This window comes from Rhea pennata, chromosome 13 (assembly GCF_028389875.1).
Source record: "Rhea pennata isolate bPtePen1 chromosome 13, bPtePen1.pri, whole genome shotgun sequence".
NCBI classification, from domain to species: Eukaryota; Metazoa; Chordata; class Aves; order Rheiformes; family Rheidae; genus Rhea; species Rhea pennata.
In genome coordinates, this window is record NC_084675.1 from 2,540,985 (window position 1) to 2,565,387 (window position 24,403).

The following is a 24,403-nucleotide window of genomic DNA, read 5'->3' on the forward strand; positions in this document are numbered from 1 at the left end:
CCCTTCTAGCTTTGCAGATCTCTGTGTAGGTCTGCCAAAGAAGCATGATTCCTGCAGCAGTTCCCACAGACCGTGCTAGACCCTTGTCCTGGCCCGCTCCAGCATCTTCCTTCACCCCAAGGACCAGTCACCTCCTCATTGCTGCTGCTGGGAGACGGGCAACTCTCTCCTGATGAACCATGGCCCCCTGGCAGCCTGGCCACGGCCTGTGAACTAGCAGGTTTTAAACCCAATGGTTAACGGAGCCGGCCTGACCCTGCACGGAGACGAAGCCTGAAGCCTGCCTCCGGCTCTGCCCACGTGGAGCTGAGCACGGTGATTTTTGTGAGCCTGCACAAAGCCTTCCTTGTGCAGGAGGCTGCGTGAATCCAGCCAGACAAGTGCTCTCCTTGGCTGCGTGTCTCCTGGTGCTCCATCACTTTTATTCTTTGCTGAGTTGTTCCGAATGCCAAGAAAAATACAACAAGTAAAAACATCTGATAAAAATCTAATGACCGCAGTAAAACACTAACACAGCCAAACCTGCCCATATAGCACAACCTTAGCAGCTTCGGAGACGTGTCCATTGAGTTTTCCACCTAGAAAACCAGGGGCTGTGCCACGGTTACCACACCGCGAGTACTTCGATTAAAGCTTGCGTTACAAAACGCGGGGAGATGTCTGAGAACCGATTCCAGCTTCCTGCCGCCGCCGTTTCCCATCGTGCAGTGACGCAGCTGTGCTTTGCCTCTTAAATCATCTCTTCAGCATCTTGTCTTCCTCCTTTGGTCTTTCCAGATCATGGTGCTCCCGTCACTGCTGGCCTTAGCGCTGGGGCCCTCACTCCTGGCTTGGCAGGAAGGTTGTAGCGCGGTGGCAGCCCCTTGCGGCTGGGTGCCCTGCAGGAACGATGCACCTTGTCTTCAGGAGAGCAGGTAGGTACATGTCACCCGGTGACTTTCAGAAGGATTCGGTTTTCCTGGGAGCCTCCTGGTTTAAAGCCTACTTGGTTAGGGAGCAAAGACCAAAACTCCCATGCGGCTGGATGTGCCTCACTCCTGCAGTTTCCACAGGGTTTGCCAAGGAACTGCATGGGAAAACAAATTTTAGCCACTGCTGCCTTCAAACATTTGTCTTGAAGGCAAAAAATGTGAACCATCTATGAGTAAGCCCTTAAGATTTTTAGTGCTGCGATGGATGGTTTCACCTCCCTAAGCGGGGCACACGTGATTGCCAGCAAGCTGGTCAGCCTGGTAAAGAGGGCTTTAAACTAGGAAAGATGAAGGAAGGGAAGAGTTATAGAGACAGGGTAGTCAGCAAAATGCAGCTCAAGTCGGGATGCCCCCGGTGGGCAAAGTGCATGTGAGCCATGGCTGTGGGGGATTCTCTTGCACTCCACCCTTTTGAAGGATGCTGGAGTCTATGGACCCTATCCAGTGCTGTCCTCCTACGATAGCCTCTTCTCCCCACAAGAACAAGGTGTATCAAAAGAAAATAAAGAAAAAGAAAAGCAAAAAGAGAGGGAGCAAAGGTAAAAGAAACAGAAGGCAGATGAGGTGCATAACAAGGTCTTGGTTCAACGTTATAATAATGGTGCAAAGAGCTGATCCAATATAAACTCACTGAGTTGGCTCAGATTTGCTTAGACATGTTGGTGGGTTAATGTTTCATTTGGAGGCCTTACACCAGATGAGGATCTTGTTCACGTGATACTGAAGCACATCGTGAACCTCTAATCATTGCAGGTCTTGCTGAAAGACCTGCTAGAACCCCCAAATCAGCCTAAGGGCTCAGCCCAGGCCAGCACGTCGGGTGAAAGAGCTCCTTCACATTTTGTACTGTCCGCAAAATCCTCTCTGGGAGATGCTCGGCCCTGCTGCCTGCAGAGCTGCAGCGGTGGCTTTGCTTTAATGAGCCTCGGCTGACTTTGAGGGATGTGCTACACCGGCCTTTCCCCACCGTAGCCAGTCTCAGTCGGGCTGGAGCTCAGCACTCCTCAAAGCCGCACTGAATCTGGCCTCCGCAGTGAGATGTACAGCTCCTCTCTTGGTCTACCTGGCTCTGCGCAGGCCAGTGGGCAGTGGGAACAGTGAGATGGCAGAGGCCGGTGCTGGAGCTGTCGGTACTGGGCCCCCTTGGGTGCTTATCTTCTGGGAGACACTTCAAAGGATCCCGGCTCTGGCCAGACAGCAGCTGAGATAGTGCATGCGGGACATGAAGTGGTCAGCTCCTAATTTAGAGCATTTATTCAAGGAGATGAAGACGGCAGTGGGCAGCACTGTGTCTACGCGGCTGTTGGCCTTCCCAGTCCTGCTCGTCTCCAGAGGCAGTAATTACAGCAGCCGTTGCTGGCATGGCCAAATTAAGCAATCCGGAACCGGTGCTAACACTCGCGGCTTACCGTGTGCCTCATTCAGGCACATCATTCAACTTAGCTTCACCCCATTTTACTCAGAGTACTGAACCAGGCTAGCAGTCTGATCACCCTGGAGTCCCCAAAGAGACAGCCAGCCCTCAGGGGTAAGTCCATCCCTGGGACCTGAGTCACCTCCTGCAGTCCCTCTCCAGTCTGCCAAAGGTGCAATTAGGTTGAAGATGCTATTAAATTTAGGTGGGATAGACAACCTCAGCCCCAGCCGCACTGTTCCTCTTGTGTTTATTTGCAATATGGCTAAAAAGCACCAGCCTGGAGTAAGGATCCAAGCAAATGCACGGAAAATAAGGCAGTCCCATCCCTTGGGGACTCCCAGCTAGAGCAAGCCTCGCTGGAACGCAGGGGCTCAACCTTTCTCATAGTCAGCTTGCGTGCCAATATTAAGACAGTTGCCAGAAGCTGGAGCCACCTGTGCTGGTGGACGTAGAGAGCACTGGATGAGGTGAGGAGGAGGTAAAGCAGCTGTGCCTCGTTCAGGACGTGCTCCAGCCCCTGCTTCACGTGCTTCCCAGGAGGGGCCTTTCATGCACTGCTGCCAGCTGCTGCGTCCTGGTTCCTGCAAACGCTGCTTGTTTCCCTGAGCCGTGGCAGCACCGGCCCACAGAGCTGGGTGTAGGAGGCCTGAAGCCACAGTTTATCAATACAGGGTGTCCAGTGACAGTGTGGCTCAAGGGCTTCGGAGGCGGCAACATTGCTGCTGTAACGTCCCATCGCTGAGCCGCGGCCTCGCTGTCCTTCTGCATGGGAAGGCTGAGGCACGTGGCCTCGGGAGATGAGCTGGCAGGCAGGGAGCAGCTGGGCATTCATTAGCCACAGCCACTGTCCTACTGCTCATTAGAGCCCCAGTTCTGCCACCCTTAATTACACCAGTCGATGGTATTCTGCCAGCAGTCCTGCTGGCTTTAATGGGGCTGCTTAGGGACTAGAGGAAATATTCAACATCTGTGAGAGTGGCAGAACCAGCCCAAATGATTATACCTGCTAGACAGCAGTCACTTGGGATAAAATGAAAGGAGAGATGTTAATAAACCCCAGAATTTCCTGCTGGGAGCAGAAATGTCTTTACTTTACCTTAGCATTTTTTGAACAGTAGGAGAGCATTCTCCCACCATAGCCTTCTGTTCTATTGACGTTACCTCCTCATTAACCCAATTTTACCACTTAGATCAGTGGGGGGAAAGAGGGGAGAAAACTGTATTTGTTTAACTGCTTTTTAAAATCAGTTTTTTCAGGCAGGATGTTGTAACAAACAGCAATATTTTAATAGGAAGAAGAAGCATTTGTTACAGCTTGTATTTATATTCAGCAGAATTTTCAGTGGAAGAGCTGTTTCTCAATAGCCCCGGGACCTTGTGCAGAGAAAAAACTTTTACATGAGAGGTGACTAAAAGGCAAAGATCCCTGTAACTCTCACAACTCTGCTCTGCTCACTCACCTTCAATATGGACAGAGACCAGCCTGCAATTCTCTGTCTTCAGCTCTGCAGCCAGGCCAAGTTTTACATTCTAGGTACATCCTTCCATATTAAAGATGAGGGTACTTCAAACTTGGGGTTGTACTTCAAGGTACGCTTTGTTACATCTGTTGTGTAGAAAGGAAGATGGGAAGTACAGGGCAACTAGGTTCTGGGCATGTCAGAAGAAAAACAGTCTCCAAGTTGAGTCCTTCCGGTAGTGGAGGATGTAATAGTCATGGAAATACAGGAGCACTGTAAGAGGGGGCCCCAGAACCAGGCTGATCCACATGAGGATATTACCGTAGCTGCCACCAAAAAGCCATTTCAACAGGCAAGACAGTGGGATCTGTAGGGAATAGCAAACAGCAGTCACTAATAAAAGTCTGGCTGGTCGTTCATACCATTTTCTAAGGGACGGGTGTGCCCTTAACTAGAGGACAGATCCATACTGAATTTGTTTTTCTATTATAAGGATGATGACTCAATTTATTTCTAAAGGGTGCCCTTGCCAAAGGGCTCCAGGCCTTTGCGCTTCATAATAAAACAATTAAAAACCCCATTAATGGGACCACCTGCTAAAATCTTAGTAAGCTAGCACAGAAAGAGAAAGAAAGGGTCATATAGCACAGCCAAAATTTGCCAAACTTACAGGCACCATAGGAAGGGAAAGATTTCAAAATGATATTTAAAGGCTGAGATTAGATGGAAAGCATTTGAGAAGGCAACATGTTTTGCATCCAGAAACCATCAGTGTTAGGCCATTACACTGAGGAAATCTGTTCTCTAACAATGCTCAAAAGCTTTCAAATTAGTGGCAGGTTTAGTGCAGATCGGGTGACCTAGTCCAGCCTCGCTGGGCTGGTTACAAAACCCTTTGGGCTCTGTTCTCATTTGCTGAGAAAGATTTGACAAGAAAGTTCAGGTATAAATGACTCAATGATATTGTTTATTTTTTCTCAGATCTCTGGTGGTTCTAGACAACACGTGAAACCCTCAGAGAATGAGGATGTGTTTTCCTGATGGTCAAACAAACAACGGAGTCTGGATGCATGGCTTTTTTTGGAGGCCTTCAGAAATGAGGGAGGCTCTTCACTACCCACTAGGAATTATATTGCCATGGAGCACTTCATTTTGAAACCCATCATTTACAGTCTCGCCTGTCTTATACAAGCCAAAAAGTCAAAACTGATGGTTTTAACTACGAGCTTAAAACTACAATCTTTGTGCCTTTCTTGTTAAACATCATTAAAATAACAGTACCAGGAGTTTTGTGATCAGTGCCCTAGCAGACTGAGGTCTGCCAGCAGACTTCAGTTTAGTGTCGATGTCTCCCCATACCTGAGACAGCATAGCAATAAACATCCAAAACCGGAACATCTTCAGTGGGATGGCGATTAGATACTGGAAAAGACAAGATGAAGAGTCTGACATGCACTTTCCTGTGTGATCGTGAATTGCATTTTGCTCTATACAATAAGTGAAGGGTAGCTGAGCATGAAGGGCCTAGTGCTGGTGAGATTTCATTGACAGTTTTTCTTCATATAGGAGTCAAACTTAAGTTCAAAGGAATTCAAAAGGGGCAAGAAAGCCTTGAGGTTCAGAGTTTCTAACAAGCCACCATCCCATGGCGCTATTCCCAGGGAGTGGAGTAAAACAGAGCAGGAGAGACAGGACTTGCAAGTGTGACTTTGTTCATCTGATGTACCTACACTTTGGTATCAAAATGACAAGAACCAGGAGTATATCGATACTCCAGTCTCTGCCTTCCATGGGGGCCCACTTGCTTCCCAGAGGTTCCCCATAGCAATGGCTGGAAGCCACAAAGTAATGTTCTTGGCATTAAGTGATGGTGTATTCTCTGCTACAAATCCTGCTGTCCTGAGAGGAGGAGATGCCATACAGACTGACAGCTCTTCCAGTTTCTGCCTCCATCCTTGGCTATGCCCAGCTACCTTGCATCAGGGACCTGAGGACAAGAGAGGCCCCTATATTTGCTTGGGTGATATAGCCCTAATCTTTGTGGGAATTGGGCTCTTCTACCATCTCCAAACCTGCAGGATGCCTGGAGACATGAAGGACTGACATACTCCCAGACATGCTCCCCTTTCAACTGACCCCACGCTACTTTGCAGTCACTATTTCCTATGTTCTGGGAAACCAAAAGCTTTTCTTCAAAGGTTAACTGGAGATGTCTCCCTTAACCATTGAAATCTCTAGCTTGACCCAAGGTTTACTCTGAACTCAAGCTAGTAGGTGGACAGCGAGGGCAGATGGACGGTCAAGAACGGCACGCACTCAAGCTAGTATTGCAGTGAGGACCCAACCACTCAGCACTGCTAATACAAGCATGCTGGGGTGCTAATCTAATCAGTTTGTGAAGCTCGTGTTATTTTGCAATGTGACTCCTCTCACTCAAACTTTTATCAGTATTCAAAACTGTTTATTATCTAACTCAACCCCAAACCTTAGTCCTTTAGCCTGGATGCTGCTCTCAGCAGAAGACATCCAGCTTGGATTGGGTTCTGTAGGTAACTAGAACAACTCTCAAAATCTCAGATGTCTCTTTTAAAGCTATGAGTTCAAATGAACGAGAGGCTCTGGCAGTGTCAGCTGAGTATGCCACAACCTGCACGGCTGCTACTGTGACCTACCTCGAAGAAACACGCAGAGAGCAGAAACACAGCCAGCCGGGCCTGCCACTTGTCATAACCGTGATGCAGTAAGGGCCTGTAGACGTGTCTATTTACACAGCACAGAACAACGTGAAGAAGCTTGATAAATTGTTCTCTGTGCACTGCTAGTCATTAACATCAGGATTAATCACACAGAGCAAGATAATGGGGTTTACATCAATCAGCCACCAAAGGAGACGCTCCAAACACACACACAAGTAAGTGAAAGGAGCAGCTCAGAGAAGAGCTACAGTGTTCACTCACACCCTGATCTAAAATCTTGGCAGTGACTGATGGAGCTGGGGAGGAGCAGCTCTGAGCTGCTGGGTAGGTATGCTGCCATGAAATTAAGTCTAAACCTTCACAGGCTGCCCAGGATCCTGGCAGCTTCCATACAAGATGGATTTTAACCCATCCTTTGCATCTTTTACTGCGCACACACACCAGAACGCGATTCGTACAGGCGGGCAACATATTACAAAACCAGTCATTTTAAGTTAGGCTCTTTGTCCATACCAAGAGCATTGAAAACAAGCATCCTGCTTCCGGTTTTCAGGAGCGCTGCGTACTTTGGGGATGCCATCAAAATAGCTGAGGAGTTTATTTAAAAATCAAAATCAGGCCTTTTATTTGGCTACCTGCTTAGGTAGCCCAAGGAGCCTTATTTTTTGTATTACTTTTTTTAAAGCTCAGCAATAGCTTTTGTCTGTCGGGAGCTGGCAGACACCAGGATCCCCCACCAAACACCCGTGACTTTCTAGAGAGGGAAGTCAGTATCTGAGAGTCGTGGATGCTGCCAGTCCTGTTCTCTTCACTTAAAAGACCCCGTTCTTACACTGCTGCCTTTCTCACTTTGCTCAGCAGCCAAGCAGGAGCAAAGCTGACTTGAGGACCAAGGCACAGGCTTTCACTGGGGTGAGGAGTGACTGCTGCTTTCTCCTGGCAGCTTTTGGGCTGAAACGTATGGGCATTCTTTAACTTCCTGAGTCTGCACAGGAAATGCCATAAAAACAGCCTCCCAGAGGCACTGATGGAAAGAAATGGTTTCTGTCTATTTATAGGTTTATAGGAGCCCCTTTCCAGCTGAAATATTAAGGAATACTTTGGGATCTGCCTCTTTCTAGCCAGGTCATAGAGGTGTTCACAGCCTGGGCCTCCTGGACTTCTCCAAGATTTTAGGGTGAAGGAGCAGAGTGGGTGACACACACAGTAATCCCTCATAGGGGTCCTGATTCCTGCCCTCATAATTTTCCAAGTGAGACTTCCTGCTTAGATCCCTCCCTAGAGAAGGACCAAGATTTAGCTTATGGGGGCTACAGTACTGTCTCTGAAGAGACCATTCCCAGCAGTACAAACTACATGCTTACAGCAACTTTGAAGCTGTTAAATTAACAAAGTTATTTCCTTTCAGTCTGTGCCCTGCTATTCCTTTGAGACTACGCTAAAATGTAAAGCTCACTCATTAATTACTTGAAATGTCAAGGTTTAATTACAATGCCTCAGAGTTAAATTGCAAGCCAGCCAAACTTTCGGGATCATACAGGAGACAGACACACATCCATAGCAAGCTAAGCCTTCAAAAGATATTATTATTATTATTAATGTTATTGATTCCTTGGCAGCAATAGTTCATCTTTTAAACACAGCGCGTGTTAATTGGAAAATGCAGAACACAGTGTTGTACCTGTCTAGCCATCTGTGAGCCGGGACATTCCATCTGGACCAGAACTGTAAGACTGAGTCTGCATTCCTGCAAGGACAGAAGGAGTAGAACCGGACTTCTTTTAATAGCGCAAGAGACACCACGCTTCCATCCTACCACATGGACATCCTTCCCCATGGGTGAGCTAAAGCTGCATCAAAAATCAAATTGCATTCAGGCTGGTTATCACAGCACACCTGAAAATCTCGTTATAAGAACACAGGATTCCCTGTCACCCTCGGAGTCCGAAAGGAAGACAGCACTCGTTGCTTGTGGCAGCAGGGCCGAATAACCCAAAGCGTGTGCTCCACCTACTCACACGGGCTGCCGATTTGAATGTGAGCAGTATCCCACATTTTTCCAGATTTAGAATTTAGAGACCGTGACTTCAAACATATGAAATCAGATACAATGTTGATGTGCTAAGTCACTGAACTTACAGCTGATAAATTATTTTTGGCCTTTGTCAGCTGTGAGAGTTTCAGGCTTAATTATGAATGCGTGGCTGAAGCTCTGGGTATGGATGGAGAGCCCCTACAAGGCAGCAGCTTTAGATTTCAGCAAAACCAAGTATAGGGAAGTGTTGCAGAGATTTGCTGAGACCTGTAGATATTCATCAGGAGCACCAACGGAAACCTTCTCTGCCAGACTCTGCACCTAACCGACTGTACACCTGGTCCATGATGCATGTTCGGTGCCATGCTGCAGACCGTAAGATCAGGTTGAACACCGGAGCAGTCTGTAATCTCAGTGGCACCGCTCCTGATTTCCCTTTGAAAGCATCAGTGTTCTGAGAGAACTGGAACAGTCAGTTAGTGAAGGTGACAAATGTCGGACTGATGAGAGATACCGGCACACATTTCCTTATCACTGACTCTGCCAGGATATAAATGTTTCATCTTCCTGACGACACTTTCATCGGTCAAAGAGGATGAAGCATCCAACGGAGCAACTCCTGATTACACTCTGGGGACTGTAATCTTGCAGTTCTCTTAAATGCCGTGCCTGTATGGCTAACTTAAATGTAATTTTGACTGTCTTAATAACTAAAAATTGGGATTTAGAAGATCACAGCATGGTTTCATCTCGCAATATTTACTGGCTTCCTTAGAGCCAGCTCTGGAGTGATGTTTCAATAGAGGAAAGAAAAAAAATCTGCCCTTCCTGAAAACCTAAAAATTGTGAACTCTAAAGAGTCAGACACCAGAAGAATATTAAAAAAAAACCTACAGCCTACTGAAAAAAGATCTTTATGATTTCCAAGGCAGTCTTCATGACTTTTGGGGCCCAATCCATTATTTTCTAAATATATTGTTGTCAAAGCTGTAATTTAGCTCATAAAATGTTTGTTGTTCTAGGGATAACAACATTTCCTGGGGTTAATGGATTCTGTAACCTCCTATGTTTTGGTTATTTTTAAAAATTCGTCATTGGCAGCCAGCTAGAGAGTGCTCTGTGAGTGAACATCCCCAGAGAGCAGCGACTCTAACTCTGGATATCTTTTTGGCATACAGCATAGGGCAAGGACACAAAGCTCCTTGCTGAACCTCGGAAGAGAGAAGAACAGCAATGACACAGGCTAAACCATGCTGCACAGCATCCCCATTGACCAACTTCATCGGCACAGAGTCTCCCATGTCCTGGGTCTGACCCAAAATCAGGGTGCCAGGTCAGGGTGGGCAGTCTGACCTGCACCCTGTACTGAATCTGTAGCTGATTTTTATATTTCAGATGAAGTAATACTAAAATATTAGCATTAAAGATTGACACGTTGGAATGTGCTTTACGATTTTGTAACAAAGTTAAAAAGTAAAGGGCTGAATTTTTGACTAACACGATCTTATCTGCCTCTGCTCAGAATCTGTTCCAGCAAGGCGCACCCTACTCCGAGGTGTCTATGAGAACTGCAACAGGCGAACCAGTGTCAGTCACCCAAGTCCTGACTCCTCCAGACATGAGCATTTCAAACCGACAGTCAGATATTCAAAGGGGCAGTAACTTGAGAGGTTAAAATCACCTTTCTCAACATCCTGTCTTCCATAAATATCCATATATATATATATTTCAGGACAAAAAAAGAATCTTTCAACCCATTGCAAATCTTGTTTCACTTTTAGGTTCAAATATGCATGTTCCTGTTCTCTGTGGAAACCCAGATTGTAACTTCTGTGCCATCAACACCTAACTTTTTTATGTATTTTTATCAACAGAATAATTTGATGATTTATAAATGTAAGTATGTACATAAATAGTGCATAAATACACAATATGTATATATATGTATACATACTATTAACATGTATAAGGGCACATAGTTTTACTGGCTAAAAAAAAAAATATATAAGGAATTCAGCTACCTCTAGAGAATATTTTTTAAAAGTGTTGTTTTAAGGTTTGCCTCTTCCTTTTTATTAAAAGTGTTTTTTTCTCAATGTGAAGTTCATCAGGCTTCTGTTCTAGCCAGGCAATCAATAGTTGGATGCACATTCATTTTTGCTAGCTGCTGACCCCTTGTCATTTGTTACTGATACCAAGATGTCTAGCTTTTCTTAGCCAACTACACTGGAAAAGGAGCTTAGATTACAGAAAATTCAGCAAAGGTTAGAAACATAACTGTAATTTAGAGTCTTCTGGTACCTGTTTTCACAGATCCATTTCCTTGTGTGGGGGCAGGAATGGAAACAAGAAACAGAAGCTAAAATAATTTTAGATACAGGTTTATATGTCAAGCCAAAATAGGTAACGATCTGATTTTTTGATCTTGTCCATACCTTACTTGAGTAAATCAAGTGTCTGCTTCTAAAGAAACAGTGGTGAAAGCAAAAGTTAATGTTTACTCCTAATGTGAACAAAGTATTTCAGTCACAGCCATTTATACCAAAATAGGTATAAAATCAGTGTCACTCTGGCGGTGATGTTCACTGTCCTCTCCACAATGGTGAAAATGACAGTCGTGAATGGGAGGTAGGCAGAGAGTGTGAGAGTGCATAAGGAAAAAGCCTTATCTTGCTTTTACCAAGCACATATTACCCAATGAACCTGACTGCCTAAATTCTAAGATAGCATTCAGTCATGCTCGAGACTTGTCAGATTAGATGGGTACCAGCTACTCAGTGTTCTGCTTTGCAAACTATTTCACAGTTCTTAATATACCTAAATCAGGCTACACTAAGCAGCAGCACGCTCTTTTTGCAGGAGCTGAAAGACACCTTACCACCAGTCTAGGTAAAATTGCCGGTCTCCAAATCGCAGCAATTCTGCAAGGCAATTGAGGCAGGAGTGAAAGTACCAATAAAAAAATATCAGCCAGATGAAATGATTTGGCACCTATAGGAGAGACAGACAATAAAATAAACCTTTCCCTCTCATTTCAATTCCTCTCCTTCAGCGCAGTTTGAATATAATCTGATAAACACAGTTTGACTACGATCTGACACAACTGTTCTTAAAGAGAGATTTACCACAGCTTGATTTAAATTATCCATTGGCAACTCAAGCACTGAGAGCAGCTTTTAAGTATGATGTTAATATAAAAGGTGACAAATAAATGATTTGGATATAAATAAGCTCACAGACCAATAGAGAGCAAGGTACTAGGAGCAAATTGCAAAGCTATGTGGGTCTGTGATGTGTAATGAGATGGTGCTGGAATTGAGAGAATGAGAAACAGAGAGCCCGTAAGGAAACACAGCTTTTTCGGTCTCTGCTCGTGCTCCTCAGTTCTCTATTCCAGGTACGAACAAGGGGGGATGCCCTGCAGAGACAGCACATGTGCATGCATTTATTATTTTAAGTAAAAATGTCCTCATTAAGTGGACTAGATAAAGGCAAATACATCTACCCAGGAGCTCCAGTATAGAAATGTTCGTGCATTAATCACTGCATCACCTTCAGCGAATATTACCTGCCTGGTCCTTGCCTGCATACAAAAGTTATAACATTTTAGAATACAGCAGTATCATAAGGTCACAACTCTCCTAGTATGAACACAGCTATACAAGACTAAAGATGCTCGTATACCAGTATTGGTGATACAGGAAAAGAGATTAAACTGATAAAACACCAGGCAGGTTTTCAGCGGAAACATGGGAGCAAGCAAATCCTTCAGACAAGGAGAAAATGCCATTAAAATCAAAGTGTTAACTGCAACGATGAGAAGGCTGTTACCCTCCTCAGAGCTGGGCAGGGTCCTCTGCTTTACGTCTCAAGCAGATTAAAGAAGGTGCCTGAGCTACTGCTAAGGAAAAAGCCAGGGAAACTTCCGACAGGAAACAGGTCTGCCAGATCCTCGCTCTAAGAATAATAGTTGGAGAAAGCATCAAAAGGCAAAAGCCACTTCCCAGAGCTCTCAGAAAAAAAAAAAAAAAAAAAAAGGAAAGAAAAAAGAAAGAAAGAACTGCATTAGATAGTACCCATCAGGATTTACTCTGGAGCATCCTGAACTATTGTGTTGGGGCAACAAAAATAGCTAAACACACAGGGGGATAACACTGAGATGTCAGACAAGGGTCTTCTTGCTTCTCCTGCCTGATATCACGGCTGATTGTGCTGTCAGGAAACCTGTTAATGGATTCCACAGCACGTGGCTCAACACTCAGATGATGAAAGGCCTGGATTTTGTTGGTGTTATGAGTCACCATACGAGCACAGCCTGAGAGGCAGGCCAGCACAGCAAAGGAAATCAGATGAAAATCAGTTGTGAAAAAACGAGTGTAATGAGCGTAATCTCAGCACCTTTGATTCCTGTCTACGCACCAAAGCAAATCCACTCACAAGTCTTGATAGCGGCGTGCAAGATAGCAGGGAAGAAAAAGTACAGACCAACAGTGGCACCTGCGCGCGCAAGGTTAACAAGGCTCATTCATCGAAGATTTACAGTCTCAAAGGCCAACTGTAAACCTCCACTGCCCGTTACCTCTACCTTCATATATACGGACACAAAAACTGGAAACTCCCAAGAACCCAGGGAGACATGTAACGGCGCTATCCAGGCCATCTAAAAGATGTGCAAGTGAGTCCTCTCAGAGGCCAGGGTCCGGCAGCCCCGCGTAGCAGGCAGTCTGAGTGCAGGCCTGGATGCCTTCAACGCTAGGCTCTGAGCAGAACACGAGCTGTTCATATTCTTTTACAAATGTCAACAATCCAGCCGGTGTGCAAAAAGCTGCATGTAACAAGCAGGGAAACCAGAGCCAAGTTCAATTCCCATACAGATTTGATAGTATGGAAAAGATTTAGATCCAGAAAATGAATAAATCACGAGAGATATATCCCACCACAGTCAACAATAATGTTGCAGTTCATTAATTATAGTAGGAAGTTTGGAGATCAAATTGGTTGTTGAGTCTGGGCCCAAGTCCACTTAGAATAATACAAATGATGGGGAGGGCAATCAACAGCCACAAAGGTCACTACTGCTTAGAGGTGCAGCAGCAGAAGATCCCTTATTCCTCCTGAGCAACAACTTTGTTCATACATTAGCATATGACAGTTGCAGACCCAAGGAGACTGGGGCCAGCAGCAAGGGGACTGCTGAGAGGGTTTGCAAGTGGAAAAGGAGTGGGCAGACTAATACAGGGAAGAGAAAAAGAACTATAAGCTTCTCTCCAGGATGGGATGGGCAATGTCTCTCCAGTCTTCAAAAAGGGCAAGAAAGAGGATGCAGGCAACTAGAGGCCGGTCAGCCTCACCTCCATCCCTGGAAAGGGGATGGATCAGCTCATTGTGGATGTCATCTCCAAGCATATGGAAGAAAAGAGGGTGATCAGGAGTATTCAGCATGGATTCACCAAGGGGAAATCCTGGTTAACCAACGTGATAGCCTTCTCTGATGGAATGCCTGGCTGGGTAGATGAGGGGAGGGCAGTGGATGTTATTTCCCTTGACATGAGCAAGGCTTTTGACACTGTCTCCCATAACATGCTCCTAGATGAGCTCAGGAAGTGTGGGTTAGACGAGTGGACAGTGAGGTGGCTCGAGAACTGGCTGAAAGGCAGAGCTCAAAGGGTTGTGCTTAGTGGCGCGGAGTCTAGGTGGAGGCCTGTGGCTAGTGGTGTCCCCCAGGGGTCAGTGCTGGGTCCCATCCTGTTCAACTTCTTCATCAAGGACCTGGATGAGGGGACAGAGTGCCTCCTCAGCAAGTTTGCTGATGATCCCAAGCTGGGAGCAGTGACTGACACACCTGAGGGCTGTGCTGCCATCCAGAGAGACCTGGCCAGGCTGGAGAGCTGGGCAGAGAGGAACCTCCTGAGGTTGAGCAAGGGCAAGTGCAGAGTCCTGCACCTAGGGAGGAATTACACCATGCCCCAGTACAGGCTGGTGGCTGAGCTGCTGGAGAGCAGCTCTGCAGAGAAGGACCTGGGAGTGCTGGTGGATGACAAGGTGACCATGAGCCAGCAATGTGCCCTTGTGGCCAGGAAGGCCAATCGTCTCCTGGGGTGCATTAGGAAGAGGGTTGCCAGCAGGTGGAGGGAGGTGATCCTGCCCCTCTCCTCAGACCTGGTGAGGCCTCATCTCGAGTACTGTGTCCAGTTCTGGGCTCCCCAGGACAAGAGAGACATGGAGGTACCAAAGATAGTCCAGCGCAGGGCTACGAGGATGATCAGAGGGCTGGAGCATCTGCCGTCTGAGGAACGTCTGCGAGAGCTGGGCCTGTTTAGCCTCGGGGAGAGAAGACTGAGGAGGGATCTTACCAATGTATCTGATGGGAGGGTGTCAAGGGGACGGGGACAAACTCTTTTCAGTTGTCCCATGTGACAGGACAAGAAGCAATGGGTAGAAATTGAAGCACAGGAAGTTCCGCCTGAATGTGAGGGGGAATTTCTTCCCTGTGAGAGTGACGGAGCCCTGGCACAGGTTGCCCAGCGAGGTTGTGGAATCTCCTTCTCTGGAGATATTCAAGACCCGCCTGGATGCAACCCTGTGTAATATGCTCTCGGTGACCCTATTGAGCAGGGGGGTTGGACTAGATGATCTCCAGATGTCCCTTCCAACCTTACTGATTCTGTGATTCTATGATTCCTGCACAAGTATTTGGAGAAGTGACACGGCTGCTAAATCAGTGCTACAATTTTCTCCCTAAGGAACGCTGTCCTTTCTTCTCAGCCTTGAGTCTACTCATTACTCTCTTCCTGGCTGCGCCACCATAATTCAGCATATGAAGATGACTATGAATATGGGGCGTAGGCTCAGCTGGCACAGGCTGCTGCTGCCCAGTTTATGTAAGGCAGTTTACAGCCTCATTCCTTGGATCAACATAGTGCTTACAGTGCTGCTGCATCCGATACTGCATTTTGACCCCCAAAATATCAAACAGCTACATTTTCAGGAGACAAGTGAAAAGCTGAAAAAGAAGCCTGGGAAGAGCTGGAGATGAACTACTGTCAAGCTGGGGAATTAACTTCTATGGCAGACTGAATGACTGCAGAGCCAGACTTTAAGAAATGCTGGAAGATATTCTTCTCTAAAAAGTCTTCTAGTATGACGTACAAAATACTGATACCTCTTCAAGTCCTTTTTATCCAGTCCCCTGTCAAAACTGATAAGACACCTTACCCAAAGCAAAGTTATGATCCTCAAAAAGGACACTAAGCAGAGACTCCACGAAATCCATTGGCTTTGATACTCATATTTTGCATGAAGGCATTTCGGTAATGCCACCATGAAGGGCAATGGTATTAGACAGACTTAGAAGGGAATAGAGCTAACATGCTTTCATTCCCCAACCTCCTTTTTTTATATATTACAAGGTAAACTCTCTAATGCACCAGACTATCTGTTGAACAACAAATGTGTAGATTGACCTTACCGCTAATTTCAGGATGTATTCTGTAAGCAAGGTAGACTCTATTTCCTGCAGAGATAAATAAAACAGATTAAAACGTTATCTCTAGCAATGATGTAAAGTGGAATATGGTCAAAGAAAATAAACTGGTATTATTTGCTTACAGTTATGGGCTTCATTGATTTATGTATATTTGGTACAATCCACTGAAAGAAAAAACAAATACAGAGCAATGAAGGTACACAGAGTTCTGATTGGAAGGCCCTGTAAAGTGGCTTATTATTTTGTGTCTGCTACAGTTAAACAACACAGCTGTGGCATATGAACCCGTACAGACTGGCACCAGCAAACAGGTGTGCTCCAGCAGCAGACGAGTGACGGGCCGCTCCTTCCCTTAGCACTGAGGACGGCTGTAATGCCTTCACCGTCCTTCAGACAGGCAGCTAAGCTTGAAACCCCTCTGTGTGAGTGGGACAGGCCAACGGTAGCCGGTCAAAGTCCTCCAGCCTTCTCCAGCTGGGAGACAAAGGCACAAAAATAACTCTGTTGGGAGAGTTATCATCAACAGAGAGGAGCCCCCACAGTATATCTTATTGTATGCAAAAGGCTGCCAGCTTAGGTGAACAGCTTGCAGAGATAACTATTTTAAGTACCTTATTATAGTGAAGGCTTTATGAGGACTATGCCATACTTATACTGGAACAAAAAAATTATTTAATACCCTCCAAAATCTTCTTTGAATAAATCTCCCTTAACTGTTCTCAATTGCCACCACTGCAAGCACAAAGGATTCTGGAGAAATCCTGCAGGGCATCCTGAACAAGCCAAGCGACAGCTGCCGGGAGACTGAGCAGGTGTCAAGGGGAGCACCAGGAAGAATTATTTGTATCAACACAGCTACAAAGCTTTTCTTCCGCAGAGCCCACAGTACCTTAAAAACTTACAGCCTTTTACACAGTAGAGGGAACTCAGAACCAGAGATGCAAATGGTCATCTAGCAGGCCATTAAATAAAACAAGAAAGGCAGTGGATGCGCAGCAAAGATGAAAATTCCCCATCTCCTCATTCCAATGCCTTCTCTTTCCTTCTTTATACTAAGTAGGTACTGGAATTCTGAATTAATATTTAAGTAGATATGGATAAGTAGATAGGGATACATATGTCTAAGTAGATAGGGATAAGTATGGACATGATAAAGTGAACCGTTTCTGCAGTGCATAAGCATTAAGGTAGATGCAGAGGCATTTTACACAATTAAGAGAATAAAGTGGTGCAGGTCAGTCAGAACTGGCCTATAGTGTTAAATGGTAATAACTGCATCCCAGCAGTCCTTGTTATATGGGACAACCAAATCTTTGGGTTTTAACATTAAACAAAAGACAATACCTGCTGAATTAGCCCCAGCATGAGATGAAAGAGAAATACCTGCAAGTAAAATAAGACAAGGCTTCAATGTCCTTCACTGATCCCTCAGGCATCACTCCATATCTCCATCTATTTTGCATTTAGCTACCACAATCACCACACAGTGTCTTCAAGCACAATTATCTGACACTGAAATTGCTTACGCTGCAGCCCTCCTTTGAAGGTCTCAGAGGCTGGTACATGTCCCAGCACATTACTCACTCTAATACAAGATGTCACCATCTTAATGCAAGGGCCCTGCTCATCGTTAGTGTTTCAGGGAATCCACTGCGCCCGCTGCCTGCACTGAAAATGGATCACGCTCAGCCTTGCCTCGCTGGGCCAAGAGCTCTGCAATAAGTGGCTAGACTATGGGGCTTAATTTGGTATTGTTCATTGGCAGGAGGTAAGAGAGTCCCATAAACTTCACACCACCTCTGTGTCAGTTCCTATAAGAGCCCCTTTAAAGGTTGATCTGTGATGACCAAATCCCGACTTCCATTCCAGTAGCTTAAAAAATGGGAGCAAGATTAAAAAGGACTGTGTGAAATCCCCATGGTTAGTAAAATATCACTGTATGAGTTCTGAAATATGCATGATTTAACAGCACAATTGTATCACTGTTGGGTTTAGAGAAACTGAAAGCAGCTGCAGACAGCAATGGTGACTGCTGTATTTTTAGCAAAGTGCCCATATAGTCTGTAGGATGTTTGTTTACTCCTCCAGGACCCCGTAGACCCAAGAAAAGCATTTTAAAATATCAGAAATAGCTCCCCCCCCCCCTTTTTTTTTTGTCAAACATCAGGGAAAACATGCCTGTGGGATAAGGCAATGTTTGACACACAGTTGTAACATCAGCATCCAAGGGAACATAGGCCAACAGTACCGTGAATCTCATCCTTCAATACAACAACTGCTACTATTCAAAGAGGGTCTCAGAAGCTGACAGGTTTAAATGCATTGCCATTTTCTTACCATTTCAAACAGCCTTTTAATGATATAGCCATGTCTGCAGTGTTTTAGCCGTGGAAAATTCAGCTGGTAGCAAAGGGTTGGAGCCAGCAGAAAGTAATACAAGTCTTAGGAGAAAAAAGAGAAACACTATATCATTTTCTTGTGTTAAGTCTGGTTTAAAAAAAAAACAGAAACAAAACCGCATTCAGAGTCCAGCTTGCTCTGTGGAGTTTTGGGAGCTGTATCAGTGCAACTTCATGTAAAAAGAGGGACATGGGCTTTAAGCTTCCTCTCAGCACTGCAAAGTGGCAGTAACAGACTGCGGTGAAGTGGACACTAAGGGAAGCAGCATTCATGGGATGCCACTGAATCATCTGAATACAGAAGATACAATGTCTACACTGTATTGATCCAGGGTGATTGCTGGCTTATTGAAGTCGATGAGAATGTTCTTGACATTAATGGGTGGAGTAGTGAAGAGTTTGTCCTTTATCTTTGCATCTTCAAGGTCTAGACCCATGCACTCATCATATTAATAACCTTGACATGAAGACAAAGTCGAAAGAGCCTCTTAAGCCCAAATTGCACTGCATAGCAGATAAAACTAAGTGCACTTCTAAATCAGCCTGACTGACTGCTTCATTGTCACTATTCAGTACAAAATGTTTTTCAATATTTAAGGGTGCAATGCCCCCCAAAGCTCATGTTAGCTAGCTGATGCAGTGTTTGTTTGGAATTCAGCAGGCAAAAAACTCAACTCACATAAATGAGAGGAAAACTGGCAATGCAGCGAAGAGAGCTTCTAAGCCAAACACATCCTCTTAGGAAGGTCTTATCGCTGCAACTGTAGATCAAATAGCACTCTTGCACAGCTGTTCAGCGTGCAGATACTACTACTACTTCTCTAAAAAAAGGACTAGCTTGCTTGCTGAATTGCAGCACTGTGCAACACGCATCACACATGAAACTCATGATGAAGAGTTTAGCGAATTTTACTGAATAGATATCTCAAGTTAAATGATTGTTTAGGAACCTAAACCAATGCCTTGACTTTCAAAACACCAAAAGCTCCACAACTCACAGGGAGACCAACTGGAGGGATTTTTCAAAGATACAAGTTCATTTTATCAGCCACCAAAAATGACACAGTAGAAAAATGTGTTTGAAAACATTTGCAGGAACTCCATGTGCCCTAGAATACTCACTAACCAGCAGCTTCTGCAATTTTACAAATATGATTTTCATTTGAAAACTTTTTTCTGTGCCTCTGTTGCCTAGTGAAAGATGCGTGCACAAAAGCAGGCTATACAGGGTGAAATGGCAATACTTCTTACACCTGAAGTGCTATCAAATGCACAACACTAAACTTGAAAACAGGAGTCTTAGGTCACTTGCAAAAATAACAGTATTTTCCAATAGAAGTTTAATTTCGAAGGAATAATGCACAACTAAGAGGGATTGCAAAGGCAATTTTTGTTTCTTTGTTTGAAGCAGAAGCTACCTACCTGCTAGCCATCCTCTGCAACTCTGTGTAGCATATATTATAATAACCCTACTCTGCTGACAGAAAAGGGGTACCTGCTGGAAAAGGTGAAAATTTTACCTTTTACTTTCAGGTTCATTGGGTACACAATCTGCTTTGACTGTCCTCTTTCATTCCTTCTAGAGTGATGGCTGGAACATTCTGCTGCTAACACAAAGCATAAAAGCGATGAGTTGGTTTTAGGTGAATCTAAAGCCCCCAAATGACTTTACATAACAAAAAATTGCTGATACTACACCAGTCAGCTTTGCATGAAGTCCAGGTGATGGTATCAGTATGAACGTTTTATCCCCTTCTGGTTTTGTTTAGACCTCCGCAAGCTGGGGCAGGGATCCCTTCCTGTTCTTTTCTGGGATTCAAATGAGCAGTAAAAGCTCAAGGCTCTGAGCACCTACAGTCTCTGATCGGTGGATTTTATTCACCCACCTGTGAATTAGGACAATACTGTTGTCACTCTCTTACAAATGGGACACAGAGGAACAGCCTAAATCCTCAAAGCTGGGCTGTTCCACAAATCCTCAAAGGTATTTTCACTCCGAGCTCTTCCTTTCCATCACATCCTCTTGTTTCTAGGGTTTCAGCTGTGAGTTAGGCACTTAGATAACTCTTAGGCTTTTGGCATAAATGACTTGTTTAGTGTCATATGGATAGAGCGTGGGGAACCTGGATGTGACATTGTCATTACTAGGCTAATTTAAAAGGAGATCCGGTCATGAACATTTCTCCTCTCCTTTGAGATTATGTGCTCCACAAAATACTAGTAGGATAACCAGGAAACAGGATTTTGTTGCACGACCATGTACTGCATAAAAAGAAGGTTCATATGCTCTAAGAAGAGAGGAAGGAGGTTAAAAAGCAGCATAAATAAGACTGACTAAATAGAAGTGTGCAGTGTGGTATTCAAAAAAAGCTCAGCATCAGCCTAACATTGCTTTCAACATTGTCAATGGCAGAGAAGTCTTGAAATTATTTTGGCCATTTCTCTTCATGAAGGATAGGCCTTCATGGCAAAAAAGGCTTTTTTTATAGTGAAATAGTCATTCAGCTTGAATCAGTCGCATTGCGCATACACTTTGGACAATCTTTAATTACATGATCACAGAGCCTCTGCTTCACTCAGTCCACAAGGCAGAGATGCTGAGGAACTTATTCTGACTCACCAGACTGGATGAGTCCCATCAGCTCCAAGTCAAGAATACAGAAAGAATCAAAGTGCCTTTTTAAGGCGGAAGAGCTCTGCAAGAAAGAATGGCAGGAACAAGCAAAGTTCAGGAGATAACTGAGCCTGGAGAATAAGCAGGAATGTTACTGGGTTAGTAAGAGGAGCAAACAGAGAGGTTTGGGGGAGAGAAAGGGAGGAATTTAAGCATTAACTTTCCCTGTTTTGTAGTGTGTCTGTTTGTAAGCACTTAGACTACAGTTCTGTTCCTCTCCAAGCCAACTGTAAAACCTTCCTTTGATGCGTTAAAGCAAGGTCTAGCCTTATACAGCAATTTATGCCTTGAAATGCACATGTTAATGAGTTCTTCCAATGGCATGGTGAAGCAAAAGGTTTCTAGATGGCCCAAAGACTCTCTACTGATAGGGAAACAGAAAAATGGAGAGGATGGCTTGCTCCAAGTCACAAACTACATCCATAATGGAATTGGGGGCAGGGTACAGGAATCCCAGTTCTGAGCTCAGTCCACACATAAGTAGATCATCCTTTTCAATGTCTGCTGCAGCTCACATTGATGGAAGGGTGCCGCATTTTCTGACCTTGCATCCTGGCACTTCCTCTGACAGATCTGAGGTTCCCCTCCCTATGCCAGCGATTCACCTGGTAGTAGGAGAACAGTTTCATGGTAATGACGAGATACACAAACATGGTCAGCAGCCCTCCAACTAAGAGAAAGGAGAGAAAATACAGTGAAGCAAGAGCGGACACACCAAGTTATCTTAGCTTCCCAAGAGCAGACAGTACAAGAAACCTCTCTGCTAACCAGGTAACAGACACCTCTGTCTATACAGCCTGCCAGATGCATACAAAATAGACATCTACAAATTATTTCCTTGGCTAACCTGAGACGAAGTGGCATTCAGCTGCCCAGGTATCATTTTATTTTATGCATACTTGGAACTAATGCCACCAGCAGAGATGCTGGCAGAGCATCTTGGCCAGAGAGACCGCCTTGAGAGCCCTTTGGGGTCAGTGCACCTTCTGAGTGGGCAGCCCGTGCTTCCCACGCCGTGTCTCAGCCCAGCTGCCTGTGGACACAGATAGACAGTGCCTGCCATAGAGGGTCCTCCTAGAACGTAAAGGATGGGAGCAGAGCCTCCCAACCCGAAACCTTTCAGCTGTGAGAGAGAGGAACCATGACATCTTCGCTTGCATGCAGCAGACCCTGTACAGCAGGCTATACAAAAACAAGGCCATTCTGAGAAGATGACTTCCTTTACTGTCATTCATTATTTCACTTCACTGAATGGCACCCACATGTCTGCTGGTCCCCCTCCCTCTCTTTGTGTGGGCACACATACACCCAGAGAGACTTTAATATGGCCTGCTTAGTCTATTCTTAAATAGACCATCCTAAAGATAGAAACACAGTGGGGCACTAATAGCTTAGAAGAGAGGAGGAGGAATATAATTTGCTGCATTTTTATGAAGTCGCCGGTGATTTATGAGTTGTTTCAGTAGATGGAGCTATTGCAGTATTCACCATGAACAGCCAACTAGGCCAATTTAGTGCGATCAAAGGAAAAAAAGTATTTGCTGGCGATGTGGATATTTGTCAAAAGAATCCTCAGCTGTATCCAGGCAAATATATGTCATCTAGGCAACTACACGCTCTTTTAGCAAATTTATTGGCTTGCTCTGAATCTCCTAGGACTAATTTCCAGATCTATAGGCTCATTAGTGTCACAAGCTAAGCTTATAGTTTAAGATGCATTTGAAAGCTGGCAGGTCCCCAAATCATGCCCACTCTCTAACTCTGGTATATAAAGAGCAGCTTTGGCCATGATAATCAGCCAGTTCCCCTCAGCAGTGCCAAAACATGTTTTTAAATGTCAGATGTCACTACTGTGGAAATGACATATAGCTGCAATTCCTGAATTTTGTTGTAGGATACCCTTGGCTGATAGAGCAAGGCTTTCAGAATATTTACAAACATGCATATTGAGGAAAGGAATACAAATAAGAACACAATGAATCACGCTTCCAAAAATATTTTCATTTATGAATATGGCTCTTTAAAGGTTCCAGGAAGATAATTATGATCATAAACTGACGCATAAAACAGCAAGCAATTCATGGTACAATTAGAATCTGAGACAAATGGATTAATAATCTCCTGCTCAAGCATCTAATTAAGAGGAGGCGATATTCATCAAAGGCTTCTGTTGACATTATACATTACTGAAGGGGAATTGGGATTTAATATCTCCTTGGTATGCAAACTCATTACCATTTTCCCCGATGCTAGCTACACGCATATACAAAGGGGCCAGAGAATATTGCACTTAGCACAGAATGCCCTCTAAAATTGACCGCTTATGCTCTGCAAGCTGCATAAGACCTGCTCATAAGCAACATAGGACTGGTTAACAAGTCTGCCCTATATACTTTTAAATGTTTTTTTTAATTACAAGTGCTAAACATAGTATTTTATACTGGGCAGCCCTTCTTCAATACTGACAGTCACATCAGTTGTGGGACATATTGCCATTTACTGCTGGGCTGAGGGTAAGCCAAGGTAACGCTTGTAACCCCAGATAAATCTCTCACCTGGAGTTATGGCTTTCATTCTATAAACCATCACAGCAGGGAATGCTACCAGTGAAAGCAAGTTAAGAGTCTGCAACGCCAAACCTATGCATCCAGAGCCACGAACCTACAAAGGACACGAATGGTGTGTTATTACATTGTCCAGGGGCAGTTTGGCCTTACGAATAACATGCTCTAGATCAGGAGGGATCTGGTAAAATGGAGAGCTCACTGAAGGGCTGGACAGAGAACAAAGTCAGGCATGCAGAGATTTTCTGCCATGCGTTTCTACTAGGTCTAGCTTCTAACACATCATTCAGTCCATGGCTCCAAATCAAAAGCTGCTCATTGCAGTAGCCCCTACGGTAGTTTTAGATTGAAACAACTATCAAAACTGAGGCCACAAAACCCTTTTCACTGAGTATAAATCTAAATTTAGATCCTAATTTCCAAATGAATGTAAGAAGCTGATCTTTCTCACTGCAATATTTATGTTCTTTACAATATTATGGCTTGCAGGCATCTCATTTCCCCTAGTGTATATGTAGCAAGGAGTCAGATTAAAAGGATGGATTTTGCTAGAAAGATCCATCAATACAAAGAGCGAGAATAATCACAAAAGAATCAGTTCACTTACTTTTTTTAAATACCTTTCTATAAAAACTGCAGGAAGTGCAAGTAAAACAGAAGCTGCAAGAAAAAGAAATAATAAAACATTAAGAAATACCTCT

General features: G+C 44.6%; 1 protein-coding gene across 3 annotated transcripts; it reads right to left on the reverse strand.

Annotated features, from left to right (window-relative positions):
* Nucleotides 1-3,685: 3,685 nt before the first annotated feature.
* On the reverse strand, nt 3,686-21,798 carry LOC134146365 (diacylglycerol O-acyltransferase 1-like). Of its 3 annotated transcripts, none has more exons than XM_062586758.1 (11): nt 21,683-21,798; nt 19,985-20,065; nt 18,403-18,506; nt 17,410-17,448; nt 16,188-16,229; nt 16,048-16,092; nt 11,458-11,570; nt 8,226-8,291; nt 6,521-6,608; nt 5,208-5,270; nt 3,686-4,215 (listed from the first exon to the last, which is right to left on the reverse strand). In XM_062586758.1, the coding sequence occupies exons 1-11, from the start codon at nt 21,789-21,791 to the stop codon at nt 4,048-4,050; spliced, it is 918 nt and encodes a 305-aa protein (XP_062442742.1). In that variant the 5' UTR covers nt 21,792-21,798; the 3' UTR covers nt 3,686-4,047. The 3 variants fall into 3 exon arrangements, with proteins under 3 accessions (XP_062442742.1, XP_062442741.1, XP_062442743.1); XM_062586757.1 differs by having other exon boundaries at nt 19,985-20,068; XM_062586759.1 differs by having other exon boundaries at nt 19,985-20,071; nt 21,683-21,710.
* Nucleotides 21,799-24,403: the final 2,605 nt, after the last annotated feature.

What these genes read in the sequence shown, in the direction of transcription:
- LOC134146365 (XM_062586757.1), bottom strand. Translation starts at nt 21,791, where the DNA reads ATGTTTGTGTATCTCGTCATTACCATGAAACTGTTCTCCTACTACCAG. An exon ending in TTAAAAGGCTGTTTGAAATG is followed by an intron (nt 17,449 to 18,402) that starts GTAAGAAAATGG and finishes TTTTACTTGCAG; the next exon opens with GTATTTCTCTTTCATCTCAT. An exon ending in TGCTGGGGCTAATTCAGCAG is followed by an intron (nt 16,230 to 17,409) that starts GTATTGTCTTTT and finishes TTTTTCTTTCAG; the next exon opens with TGGATTGTACCAAATATACA.